Raw genomic sequence first — 14,105 nt, forward strand, 5'->3', positions numbered from 1 at the left:
TTTTTTGATGGTATCAGTCAGTGCCTGGAGATTATAGCTCACAGTATAGTCTAAAACTACCCAAATAAAGTATCTCTAGCCCAGATATACAGCAGTAACAGCAATACATTTCTGTAAACTAGTTTCACATCCTTCACTGCTCTAATGTTGGATGACTTCTTGCAGAGTCCTGAAGTAGTCTAGGCTGAAGAGAGCCTAGAATTGCTCTTGCAGTTGTATTCATATGTAGTAGCCTAGGTTATCTCTAATCAGAAGTGCATAAATTATATGGGATCAGTACTTAAGTTTCCTGAAGCTGACTAGGTGTAGTTCTGTTCTGACCTAATTGAGCTCTAATCCACTTCATTTCCTTTTAAGAACTGAACTCATTTAGACATAATGTCTAAATTAGTGATATCAAAATAACACGCCCTACTCATTGATGGCTGCATTTGCACCTGTTCAAGAGGGGAAATGAGACAACAGTCTTCCCAGCTCTAACGGGAAAGCACTTAGCCAAAGTTACCCTGAGGGGCTTCTTGTGTGTTAGAAGCTCATCCTTGCGAGTGACTTCATCTAGGACATTTTAGGTGAAACAGACATTTCTGCAACCTGCAGTGGTGAGTGAAGAAAAGCTGCTAAAAATGTACTCCAGTAGTTCTTTATTCTTTCATGTCACCATATATTAAGAAAACAATGTTGTGGGTTTTCCTCCCTCCTACCTTCTTTAAATCAAGGACATTACTGGCCAAAACAGTGGGTGTCATTTTTGTCCTGTTCTCAGTCATGAATCCTGTCTGGATGAAAGCAAGAAAATTAGAGGTTTCATTTACTCACTATAGCTCTCTCAACTAGCTATCCCATGCCTCTCCTCCTCTCCTCCCCCATGCACTGTCAAAAAAAAAACCCAAAAAAACAGAGGTATAAAGATGGACTTAGCAAGATTGCTAATGCCAAAAAGTGAGTGCTTAAGTCAAAGTTTCTTATGATTTCTCTGGAAGTTTAAGGTGAAGGAAATAGTGCAGGCTGGCACTGAGCTGTTGGGTATTTTTTCAGAGCTAGTGAAAATGCTCCCTCACTCTGCACAGAGCTGTTTCCTTACTAAAACAGCCCCTCAAAACAAAACCAAAACTGGAAAGTTAGAGTGTATGGGATTGCACAGACCTTTTGGTCTTGCCTCTTTAGAACATCAACTCTTTTGAAGTGCAATAAGTACAGGAAAAAAAATAGTTTAGATTTTTAACTATAGCAGTGTTCTATCTGAACTAGAAATATGTTTCTCTGAATCTTGTGAATGCTTACTCTATTCTACCTCTCAAAAGATTACAGGTAACAATAAGTAATGTCAGTGTAGTAAAGGGTCACTGCGATATCTGGTAAGATAAATTCTTATTTCATAAGAAAGTTCTGAATGTTTCTGATTAATTACATCACCTGTAAAAGCTGCCATTGCAGGGAATGAGAACTAATAGAAGAATAGGTTCAAGGTTTTATATTGAAAAATATTTCAATGGCTTTTTTGTTCCCTTTTGTGTCAGTAGTTGATTTCTCAACATTTTCAAATGAGTGCTCTTCATTTTTGTAGTCAGTTTTAAGTAACTTCTTCCTTTTAGTCTTCCTCACCAGAGAGTCACCATGCTTATGACTTTAAAATCTGGTGTTTTTTCAGAGCCTGTTACTGTTTCTTCTGATTTTCATAAACAAATGACTTCCCTTTACCTGCAGCCACTGTAAAAGTGGTGTAAAAGACAATAGGACAAAAAAAATGTTTGTTTCATATGACAGTGTAGTTTGCTGCTGTCAGTGTACTTGCAATAGATTAAACAAGGAGACAAGCTTGTTCTGTCCCTACCTTCCATTTTGGCAGTGAGTGAACATGACAGTGCTCTGTATTTTATCTAGCTTTTCCTGTTTTAGTCCTTACACATAGTTAATAGCTTATTTTTCTCTTCTTGTCTGTTTCAAGTGCTCTTAAGAGTACCTAAATAGACACAGAAATTTCCAATGTACATGGACTTCAGGAAAGTGCATAGGGTAATCCTTTTTTAGAAGTACAGTAAGAGCGTAGGTGGTCCATCCTGCCATAGAGAAAGAAGTTCAGCAAAGAACTAAGTTCCCAACTTAGTAGAAATTTAATCTTTTTTGAATTGGAGAAACAAATCTCTTCCCTTTTTAGGGCTGTTTTTTTTTTTTTTTCCTTTTTCTTTTTTTAGCTGCAGTTGACTTACTGATGATTTATTTCAGGGAAGAAACCAAAACCATCTCGTTCTGAGTCCCCTACTACAACTCCAAACATATCTGTGAAAAAGAAAAACAAAGATGGAAAGGGTAAGTCCAAATAGTTGTCACCAAAATGTTTAGGAGAACATAGTTTCTGAGTGATCTGTAAAAATAAAAAAATTTACCAGTTCACTTGTGATGCAAACATAAGTCTTGTGTTCTGGGGTGGTTAACATCTCAAGGCAAGGAAAAGATGAGCACATGAGTTTTCTTGGTGAAATACTCAGTTCCTTGGGAGAATAATATATTTGTCACTTTAGTTGCAAGGGTTCTTGGAAACTCTTCAACATCCCTGCAGAGTTTGCTGTGTTTTGAGTGAAGTCTTGGGGAGTGCTTTGCATTATATTAATGCTTCTTAGGCTGTGGTTATTTTGACAGATGATCTTTGCAAATGTGTTCCATCTGTATGTGTCTAATTCTGCATGAGGCTAACCAAGCCTGCCAGTTGGCAGCAGGAAGTACCAAGTCCTGAATTTTGAAAAAAGCTATAGCACAGCTTGAACACTTGGGCAGAAAACTTGGGGGTTTGATACTTTCATTCCTTCTGTGTTGAAAAGGTAGAAATAAAAATAAATGCCACATAACATACAATAAATAATTTCTCAGCCTGAAGTGTTCAGTAGTGCCTTTGAGTTTTGTCAACAGCTTTGACAAAGGGTTGATTTGCTGTGGGGTCCAATGCTGTACCCGTGCCCAGGCTGGTGTTAGAAGGGAAGGCTGATTCCTAGCCCCAGCGAGCTGTGCTGCCCTGAGTGGGAGCTGGAAATGAGCCTCCCCTGTGTCACAAGGACCTGCTGCATGTGACAGATGTGCTTGCATGTATGCAGTACTTGCCAGGACAGCAGCCTAGCTAGTCCTGGACACTGGTGGCAAAAGAATGCCACACTCTTGAGGTCAGAAAAATCTCTATTCTGACAAATGAGTATGTCGGGGTTTTTTTCCTTTTGAAGAAGCATTTTCTGCAATAATAGGAAGAAAAACCTGTTGGCAATCAATAAATATTTTGTATCTTAATACCATCAATTTTAAACATGCATTGTTGCATTTTTTTTAAATTAAAACCTGATTTTTATATAAAAACAAAAGGAGTATCAGAGGAACATCCAAATGGTGCTCAGATGAAATTTTAGAAAATGTGGAAGCAGCTAGCCACAAAATGAAAAGGCGGAAGAGTCTAATAGTTCTGTCGATGATAGCAAGGATACTCCATAATTCACGTTTATCCATTGTTACAAAGTTGCTAATTCTGAAGGGAATAAAATGGAGCATGTTGCCTCAAACCACTGCTTGTTATGAAACCCATTTGTTTTGCATTTTTAGGAACACAAAATCGAAGTAAAAAGCATAGTAATACTACCATCCATGGCAGGGAAGCAGCTAGAAAATCACAAGAGCTGCCTGTCTGTTACCTAGGGCGAATTTATATGCTAAAATTACAAGCTCTCCATACAATTACATAATACGATGCATAGAGAAAACTGAATTTTCCACATATTTCTTTTTCTGCTGTGACTCAGAGGAGGTTAAATATTCTGCCTGTAAGTAAAGCAAACCTGTTTTTTGCAGCCGGTCTTCTTCACAGTGATTTTTAGTGGCTGAGCAGTGACAAATTTTCAGGTTGCCTTGATGCAGTTGAGCATTTTTAGTCTAGACTACAGTAAAAACACCCTGGATTAGGTGGTAAATGGCTGGGAATGCTCTCACTCCTGCCTGACATTGTGTCTTGCCTAAAACAGTCTGGTTTTGCTTTTGGGGTATCTGAGGGCTGGGAGGCTGGTTTATGTAAGCTGGGAGACATTTGTTGCAAAGGCAGTGTTTTTTCTCTAGGAATGCTCATTTTTCAAGCTTCCACCTGCTGAAGGAGCTGCTAACATTTTTGTATAGGCAGTGCTGATGACTTTGATGAATATTTGCTAAATATAGTTTATAATATAGTATTACAGGAATTTCAATTTTTAAGAGATCTCTTATTGGGAATAAGGTTCAGACTGATGGTCGTAAAGTTGAAAAAATCTGCTGGGCTAAATTGAAGCTATGAAAAGTGATCCTGTCACCTTCTGATCTGCTGGGCATCATTTTTTTGTGAAACTTCAGCACATGCCATCCTTGCTGTTTTTGCACAGCTACTTGTGGGAGGTGATACAAGAAGTTTTTTCTTGCTTTCTCAGACTAACTACTAAGAAGCTTATGTGCAGCTTCAGATTCCCAAAAGAACATCAAACACCAAAAGCCTAAAAAACAACAAGGAAAAAAAGGGTCTCATTAGTTGCATGAATTTAGACTCCTTAAATGTGGTTTTGGGAAAAAAAAATGCAAATTTTGTGCTAGTTTTAAGAATTCACCATCTGTGATTTTAATACTCTTTCTTTATATGTGGCAAACACTGAACAGATGTGATGGATTTTCATATAAAAGTGTTTGTCCCCACTTGTTTGTAAAATGAAATTTGAATGTTGTCTACCAGCATGCACAAGCACACACTGGATTAAAAAATATTTACCTTTTTCTGTACTTTGTTGTTGAAGGTTTGCCTGCCTCAGCATATATCACTGATTGCCCCGCATAAATCTCATTGTTAATGACAAGGATTTTGTTTAGCCTTTTAAAGGATTATAACACTCACCTCGATTCAGCAAAGCATCTAAGCAGCAGCTTAATTTCCAGCATTTTTAGGGGGTAGAACTGAACATGTTCCTTTTCAAGGTAAAGCAATAGTGACTGCTTCTGTAACTGGATTAGGCAGCAGGGAAATGGGCACATGGGTGATTAATGCTGTCTAATGTTGGTGGTCCCACATTGGCTGTAGGTTACCGAGTGGCTGGGGTATTTGGACACCTAGATTATGATAACTCACAAGATTATAATAATTTCCCTTCCCATGCCCTTCCATTACTATTTCCTAGTCTTGATGATATATTATAATGTGTTTTGTAGAGATATGAGCTTTTTAATTTTAAGATTATATGCATCATTAATAAAATATGGCCAAATAACTTCTTTTTCTTTCTTCTTTTTTTTCTTTGTTTTGTTTTATTTTGTTTTTGTTTCGTTTCTGAAATTCTTTTATTCTAGGAAATACAATTTATCTCTGGGAGTTCTTACTAGCACTGCTCCAGGACAAAGCTACGTGTCCTAAATATATCAAATGGACTCAAAGAGAGAAGGGCATTTTCAAACTGGTAGATTCCAAAGCTGTGTCCAGGTTGTGGGGAAAACACAAAAACAAACCTGACATGAATTATGAAACAATGGGTAGAGCTCTCAGGTATGTGCATTTTTAATAGTAGATTGTTTTTGTTGCTTTAATGTTTGTATTCATTAAATGCCTCATCTAATTTGAATAACACAAAAATGTAGTATTCTGTTAGTTTGGGAAATGAAAATGTTATTTCAGCAAAATAAATTAGCTAACTAAAATTAACACCCACTAACCTCAATTCTAAGTCAGTCACCTTCAGTTTCAGCATAGACGTTTTTCAGTAGTGCTGCAAAACTTCATCTTCACAGTCAGACACAGATAAGTAAGAGACTAAAGATTTCAAGTGGGGCAAACCTTTTACATAAAATTTCAATCTATTTTCATAAAAACTTTGCCAACATTCATATGTATTCATTAAGATATTTCTACTTGTTGCCCACAATTCCATCCCCAATGGAAAATACAGTTTTAGAATTCAGTTTTTGTTTCACTTCTCTGAACTTGTGTGTACAGACAGTTCTAAAACATAGAATCATGTGGCACTGCCTGTCAGGCTGGGAGTTTTCTCATACATAAAAAACTGTGCAAAATAAGTAGACAACCATGGAGCTTCAGTCTTACCAGCTGATTGATAATTGTCCAATTGAGCCATATGCATTTCTTTTCATTTCCCCTCACCTTGGTGTGCATAATTTCAAGTTGTCCTACTAACTTGTAAATATAACAGAAATAGTACTCTCCTGTCCTGTTCCCCTTGCTTTGTTGTAGCTAAAATGTCTGCCTGTGCTCACTGGTGAATAAACAGGAATTCAGATTACTGAAAGAACTGTAGGAGTCAAAAGGAGAATTGAAAGTTTCATGCAACTTTTTACAAAGTGTGAGTTGATAGCAGATCTGCCAAGTCATGGAGTTCTTTTCTTTCTCCTCAGAGTTATCCAAGTTGAAGTTAAAAGGTGGCATGAAATACCAGTAAAATAAAAGTTGTTTGAGGAAAAAAGTACACTACTAATTTGGCCACTTTTTATAATGAAGAAACTAGACACATAAAAGTTTTTTGACTTGTTTGTGCTGTGTTTATTTTCTGGGAGCTTTGTTGCTTTGTTTTGTTTTTGTCAGAAAACCTGTGTAACTTGATGTGTGTGCACTTTAAACAGATACTACTACCAAAGGGGAATCCTTGCTAAAGTAGAAGGTCAGCGCCTGGTGTATCAATTTAAAGACATGCCAAAAGATCTCATCTATATTGATGATGAAGATGCCAGCCCTAGCACTGAATCATCAGATTCAACTCTGCTCTCACCTGCTGTGGCCAACAGAAACCAACCAAGCAGAACTAGAGCGTCAGCGAACGCAGGAGCAAAGGGAGGATCAGCCTCAGTGGTAAAAACAGGAAACTCGAAGGCTGCTAAGCTGAAGGAGCAAGTAGAAGTTGTACAGCAGCAGACACCTGGCTTGAGTTCAGAAGTTTTGAGGACAATGCAATCTCCACAGCCAGTACAACCTGCTCAGCTTTTTCGGACAGTTCATGTAATGCAGCCATTGCAGCCCCTCACAGAAGGACAAGCAGCTGTAACCAGTAATGTTCCAGATGAATCGTTAAATTCCTCAGTTCAGAATATAAGGTAAGAAAATGTACAGAAAATAAATATTTGAATGATAATATACTCACTGGATAATGGCTAGATAAACTTGATTCTTTGTTTTGCTTCCAAGAAATGCTAGTCTTCCAGTTTGGTTGAAGTGATATGATGTCTTTGTGGCTCATCCTAGGAATTTAGAGTTACTGCAGCATAATATGACAGGTACACATATAACTGTACTTGACTATGGTGGAGGGAAGCTCATCTTTTTCTATGGTGTTAGGCTTGATGCATATCATTTAATAAGGAAAAAATATACAACTTCTCTTTAAAACTGACATTGTCAGTTCTGTCCCACAGCAGAAGCTCTGTTTTCATGTCTGCTTTTACACTGATGTCCTTGCTTTTGAATTATACATAGTTTGTTTGCATGACACCTTCAAAATTATTTTCCTTCTTGCTTCTTAATTTTTATTTGTAAGAATTTTTGTCATCTTTTGCATCTTTTGTATTGTCCTCAGTTACAAGGAAAAGCTCCATATTATCTGCTTTTGCATTTTGCTGCTGTTACAAGAACAAGTTCTTCCAAATGTAGGAAACAATTAACAGACTAATCCTTTGGGAGTTGTGCATCTGTAGACATTTGGGAGCCAGTCATGCTTCCATGCTTCATCTGTGAGTCAGCTGGCTGACACTACACAGCACTTAAGCATCATGACTCTTTTGCACTTACCCCTTGGTAGCAGGATGTACTTGTAAAAATGGACAAGGGCAACATAGTAAAAGGAAGGGAGTGCAGACATAATTGAGGCTATATTGAACCATATAAGTCAGCAGAACAATAATACTAAACATGTATAGGGGGAAAGTTCAGCAATTGGCAGAATTAAATAGCTCTAGGCTAGACCTACCCTAGATTCTGGATCACAAACAATATCAGTAGTATAGATGTTATAAGGAATGGTAACAACAAACAGAAGTCTTACAGATACTTCAGATGCTTACAGATACTAAGGCAGGCAAGTCCAGCCAAATGTTTGGAAAACTATTCAGTGACATTATGACATCAATTACTGCATTACAGTATTTCCCAGTCAGACCCTGGGTAATAAGCCAAGGGAAAAAAATAGTAGAGATGATACATGTGTGAAGCTCAGATGAAACAGAAGCCTTAAATCCTTAGAATTCTGTATTATGTTCGTTCACACCCATTGTTTTTAACGAGAACATTATTCCATGAAGTCTCTAACTGTACTTAGCCAAGATGACAAAGTGAAGGAGTTCAAACAGAAGCATCAAACCTTTTCAGAATGGTAGAGAAGTACTGCTGATTAACAAAGTTTATACTAAAGGGTCTGAGCAGTTAGAGTGAAAATAAAAATTACAATCCAGACGTTTTTGGTGTGCTTTTAACCAAGTTGGGACAAGCTGCAAAATAGATGCTGATGAGTCCTGTGCAATAGACACTGCCCATTTCAGGCTCTCAAAATACAACTTATGACAGATATATTTCTGCTCAGCTTCAAAAGGCAAGCTTCAAATAGTTAGTTGAGGTAGAATGGCATACTGAACATTTTTCAGAGCATATGTTTTAGGTCTTGTTTTATAATAAGGCTGAAACAACAGTTTGTTCAGACAGCTGTAAATCGTAGGCGGATAAATGTACACATTCAGAATTGTTGCAGCAGGGCTTCTGTAAGGGTTGAAATGAATGGTCTGCCTGATTTGAAAATGTACAGGAGGTATGACTGCCATTGTAGACTAAGAACTGACAAACCTGATATATATGCACACAGTGTGTGGGGTTGTTGTGAGAGCCACTTTATAGTGTGGGAAGCATGAGGACAAATAGCAGCTTTGGTTGCCAGTTGCTGTTCAGTGGCTGGGGCGTGTAAATAGTCAAGATCATTTGGGCAAAACAGCAACCAGGATCTGGTAATGATCCTCAAAAGGTTTTCCTATGCATGCCAGTTAATGGTTGGGCTCTGTCCTGAAGCGTGAACATCTTGAACCCATATTATTTGTCTTATGCAATTTAGTTTTTAAAGTTTTACTTATGTAAATATTCATCTCTCTTCTTCATGGAAATAAATGTTTTTCCCTCTGCAGCAATTTGTTTCTGTTCTGTTGTGAGAAGGAAAAAATAGTAGAGAAAATACTGAGCATCTTTGAGGTCAAAACAACTGGTTTCTAAACACTTAACCATAGCCTTCAGAGAATGTTTGAGTATCTTCTCTGCTAAGGTTCTTGGTAAAAGAATCATATTTGAAGATTGTTGTGAAGTGATTGTGTCATCATCCCTGTCCTGCACTAGGCAGCACTGCCTGGTACAGACCACTCCCAAAGCATCACTGGGAGAGTGTTGCAGCCCAAGTTCCCCAAGGCCTCTTGGCAATTCTCAAAGGAATGGGCATGTTGATGTAAATCTGTGGTTGGCTCTTCATGAGACAGGCAATGACTTCATTTATAGCTGCACAAAGCTTGTATCTTACTCTGAAGTGGAAAGGTCTTGGCTTTTGGATGGCTTTTGATGTGCTTTTGGAGAAGTCTTGGTGCTTCTCTATGAAAGGGAGACAAGGAGAAGTGTTACTTCCAAAGGATAAAAGTCTCTTTTTCAGCCCCAGTGCTTAAACAGAAAGGCTGTGATGTGCTAACTGAGGCTTGGGAAACAGGGCAAGAGCAGGGTCAGGTCAAGCAAACTGGGTTTTGCTGACTGAGGAAAACATCTAGTATCCCCAGTGGGAATATTTGGAATTGTAAACACACTGCTCTTCTGCAGGTCTAACTGTTCTGGCTCGGTGTATGCAGGCACAGTAACTGCAGACTCCAGTGTGCAACTGAGTTTGGCACCACATGTTTCCAGTGAGAAGACAAAACCAAAAACACCTCTCTGGATGAGCATTTTATTGCTTACTTTTTCAGATGAGCCAGCTTTTATGAGGAAGAAAAGGTTTATTTGAATTTCGTGCTCGTAAAATTATTCTGTTTAAACTAGAATAATGGACACAGGTAAACCAGAATACCTGGATTATTGGAGTAATTGTGTTTTGCCTTGGAATTAGGAGGCACTGGCCTGGGATTCAGCTCTGTGTACATTGACTCATTCTGAGCATTAAAGGGCATCCTTTCTGTTGCTGCAGAAAGTGCACCTCTCCTGTTTGGCTCACGATTTACCTTGCCTAGGGTATCCTACAGGCCTGAAAGGTGCCCATGTTTGGAGAAGTAAATTTCTCCCTTAAATGATGAGGACTGCAAATAAAGAGAGATGCATTTTCATTTACGTTTAATCTAGAGTAGTAGTCATTTAAGATGGAGTAAAAAGTAATTCTTATGTTACTTACAGTTCAGAGACTATCATATAGGGAGTCATTTTAACTTATATGTCTGTCTCTGTTACTGGCTGTATGGGACATGGCTGAACCTTCTAGCTGGCAGCTCTATATGCCAAGAAACTTGCAATTAGCTGACTTCTGACAAACCCTATGCAATGTTGTAGCATTTCAAGTTTTAATCTGTTTCTGTCAAAATTCAGCTTGCTGTTTCCTTTCTGTACTTGCAAGTTGTCACTGTGGCTTGGACAGAGCACATTAGAAGACCAGAATCCTGACTCAGTTCTGTAACTGGGGGAAGGCTAATACAGGCCACAGAGGACCAATGGGATATGCTTTCTGTGTTCACTTCTGAATGGGAGAACCTCGACAGGATGAATCAACCACAGTTTTCATCTTGATCTTTTTGCAACCTTCAAGTTACAACATTACTTCTAAACATTGCTTCTACACAAGCATGGACTGCAGTGACAGGATCCTGATTCAAGAAGGGGAAGGAAGTAGCTGAACGTGAATCGTGTTTTTTCAGGGTGTGAACGTTCTAAGTAAGAACAGCGATGAAGCCAAGAATTCACCAACACCGTGTACTGGTCCCAGTAAGCAGAGTCAATTGCCTTTGAAAGCCATGTGTACCCAAGCAAACACATGCTTTCTGCTGTTCCATAATCTGTTTCTGTGTCCAGGCTGTGATGCTTTGGTGGTCTGACTGCAGCAATGCTGATGCTGGAAAAAAAAAAAGAATTGTCTAGCTGGAGTTTATCAACTCTGAAAATGTGATTACAGCTGCTATATCAAATGAAGTGTCTTAATCTCATACCTTATATAGGCATTGTCTTGTGTAAGTTGCACAGTGAACATCAGCATTATTTTCTGTAATCATCCTTCACACCCTATCTCTATTGGCTTTGCTCGAGCTCACATAACCCCACAGACACAGGGAATCAGTCTGGCACTGTTCTTCTGAGACTTTGCATTGGCCATCTGCTTTCAGACCCTTTTTCTTGAATAAGTGCAAGAGTCCCATCTGCATGATGTCAGGGAGCATTGTAGCCCATCACTCCTGTGCCATTTCTATAGGTCTCCTGAATAAAAACCTTCACATATTGCAGTATTCCGTGGTTTTCCTGGGCCTTATATGAGCCCAAATCCGGCTAGCTAAGACTCTAGCCCACATGGACCCACATAGATGAAAGTAAAAGATGAGAGGTGTTCTTCTCCACGTGGGTGCAAGTATCTTGTTTATTGGCTTGGTGGCAAGACACTCAGGTGATGACAACTCCCCAGGTAGAAAAGAGCACGTGGGACTCTCACACAGGAGGTTTTATACCCTAGGGGATGGGGGCGGGGGAGAGAGGACCGCGGCCAATGGGATGCCATTGGGGAGGGGTGAAGGGAGAGGTACCCATTGGACAGATCACCAGGTGTGTATAACAGGGGGGGTGTGTGAGGGGGAGACCGTGTGATGAGGGAGGGAAAAAACCCATCCACGTGACCTAACATACTTAGTAAAGAATTCCCATCACCCAGTGCAAACAACAACTAAATAAACTATTTAGGGCAATACAACAACATATGTAAGTCTTGGAAAAGGGCTCCCTAGGTCTCTCTGGGACTTGATGGGGAACATGGGCAAAAGAGGATGATGCCAGCTGTAGACTTGCTGGCTAGACTTCAGAAAGCTTCTGAAGACCTTCCTTTGATTGGCCACTATCAGTGCACGTGCTTTGCTTCTGTTTGTAGTTAGGCAGCAGTCTTCTGTCATTGCTCCAAAGGCAAGTTCTAAAAGCTCTCCAGCACACTGACTAGTAGGTATTGTTGGATCTGGCTCACTGCTGCCATAGCCTTCCCCAAAGGAAGGGCAATGGGACTGTTACAAAGAGCTCATCTCTGTAATCTCTTTGGTGAAGGCTTAACTGCAATCCAGGTTTTCAGGCTGGTGAGAAAAATGTCTTTTCTGAGGGAGGTGGTGGTCAGAAATAGACTGTGGTCTCAGTGGGCTTCTACAAGAAACTGTGATTTAGTTTACAACAGGGTGTGTTTCTCAAAATGCATTTCCAATATGGACAACTTCTATCACAGCAAAGACTTTGCTTATAACCAAACATTTTGATTTTCCTGCAGCTGAAGACAACCTTTTCTTAAGCCTACTTCTGATTTAATTTCTGAGATATGCAAGAAGGTGGCTGCTTGTTGACAGAAAGGACTATAGTGTCATCTAATTAATTAGATAACGCTAATTCATTTTGATTAATTTTGTTTCTGCACAATAAGAAGATATCCATAGGATATCTCTTTCCATGTCTTTGGCAGTGCTGAAAGAGGTGGAGGTTCTGCAGCTCTATTAGCAGCAAAGTTCCTGAGTTTTAATTCAGGTGATTGTGCAGTTTTGAAAAATTCTGGGAAGAAGACTGTTAGACTTTGTGGTTCAGTAAAAAGGACACATTGAGAGTTGAGTCCCCTGCTTCTGTCCTCTCTTACCTCTCTCTATGTATGTCTTGATATTGCTTTGTTATATTTTATTAGTGTGCTGTGAAATACTTGGTTTACCTTGGCTTGCAGCTTCAATATTTTTAGTATCTTTTCCATCTCATACATTTCACAAAAATTACCATGAATAAACTTGTTTTTCTTGTCTGTCACTATTTATCTCTTGATGAGCTAATAAGATATTGCACAATTCTAGGCCATTAACAGTAAAAAATGGCCCAAGAAATAGATGATAATTTTCTGCCATGCTAAAATGACTTCAGAATTTTTGTCATTCTTTTCTCAGTTGTAATCAAATTGTTTTATGGCAGAATTTCCTTTCCATTGCTGTTGCTCAATGTTCGTGTTCTTTTTGAAATCTCAGCAGCAACTTTAAAAATAATCACCCAAAAGATTTGTACCTTAGACAAGAAAGGCTGTTAGCAAAATGCCAGTGAAATTCAGAAACATAGCAAAATATAGACTTAAAAGCACCTAAAATGGTGTAGCCCAGTGTTAATAAATCACCTTAATTATTGTGTGTTTTTTTTTTTTTTTGTAAAACAGACAAAATGATTAACCAAGCTGTATCTTTTTCAATTGTGTACAAAGCAAATAGTTTAGGAAGATAGATTTTTAGTTAGTAATCAGGTTTAACAACTAAGGCAAATGTCTTGCTTTGCTGTCATTAGCATAAATAAATATTTATGATGTGCTTGTACAGCTACCTGCTGCAGGTAGGTAGCAAGCACACCCCATGTGTGTATGCATATATGTGTACGCACAGGTTGATATATACGTGTACCGTATATTTGTATCTTGGCTGATGGAGAAGACAACACATCTGGAGTAAACCTCAGGCATGGGACTGCCTTTCAAGAGAAATAAAATGAAATAAAATTAAATGCAAATACTAATTAGAGTGTTCTGAGACAAGAGGTCTGGTTTCGTCTCTCAGAGCTGTTGCTCCTAGTGCTTTGCAGATACCTACATTGATTAGATGCAGTTCACACATTTTGAGCTCATCCTTCAAAGCCACTTGGCAGCTAGCAGCTTTTATTTTTACAAAACAACTACAGAACAAGGAAATAGCTTCAAGATAATACTTGGAGGGCATACTGGCACAGGCTAGCAGCTTTAGCCCCTGCTTTCAAAATTGCAGCTGTTGTGTTGTTCTTAATCCTTCAAACTCAGGTAGGTTTCTTCATGGATTAAAGAACTGCCTTGGTATCTATTCTGATACTTTTGATGCTTTTCTAATGGCAAGTGTCA

The 14,105-nt window shown here is 38.8% G+C and overlaps 1 protein-coding gene across 5 annotated transcripts in view; it reads left to right on the forward strand.

The window, feature by feature from the left end:
* Positions 1-14,105, forward strand: part of ELF1 (E74 like ETS transcription factor 1) — an 87,723-nt gene that overhangs the window by 69,585 nt on the left and 4,033 nt on the right. For all 5 annotated transcript variants that reach the window (XM_059839099.1, XM_059839103.1, XM_059839100.1 and 2 more), the window contains exons 6-8: positions 2,224-2,307; positions 5,332-5,524; positions 6,613-7,080. In XM_059839099.1, the coding sequence (XP_059695082.1) occupies positions 2,224-2,307; positions 5,332-5,524; positions 6,613-7,080 (745 nt within the window). The remainder of the gene's footprint in view (positions 1-2,223; positions 2,308-5,331; positions 5,525-6,612; positions 7,081-14,105) is intronic.

This window comes from Haemorhous mexicanus, chromosome 2 (genome assembly GCF_027477595.1).
Source record: "Haemorhous mexicanus isolate bHaeMex1 chromosome 2, bHaeMex1.pri, whole genome shotgun sequence".
Taxonomy (NCBI): domain Eukaryota; kingdom Metazoa; phylum Chordata; class Aves; order Passeriformes; family Fringillidae; genus Haemorhous; species Haemorhous mexicanus.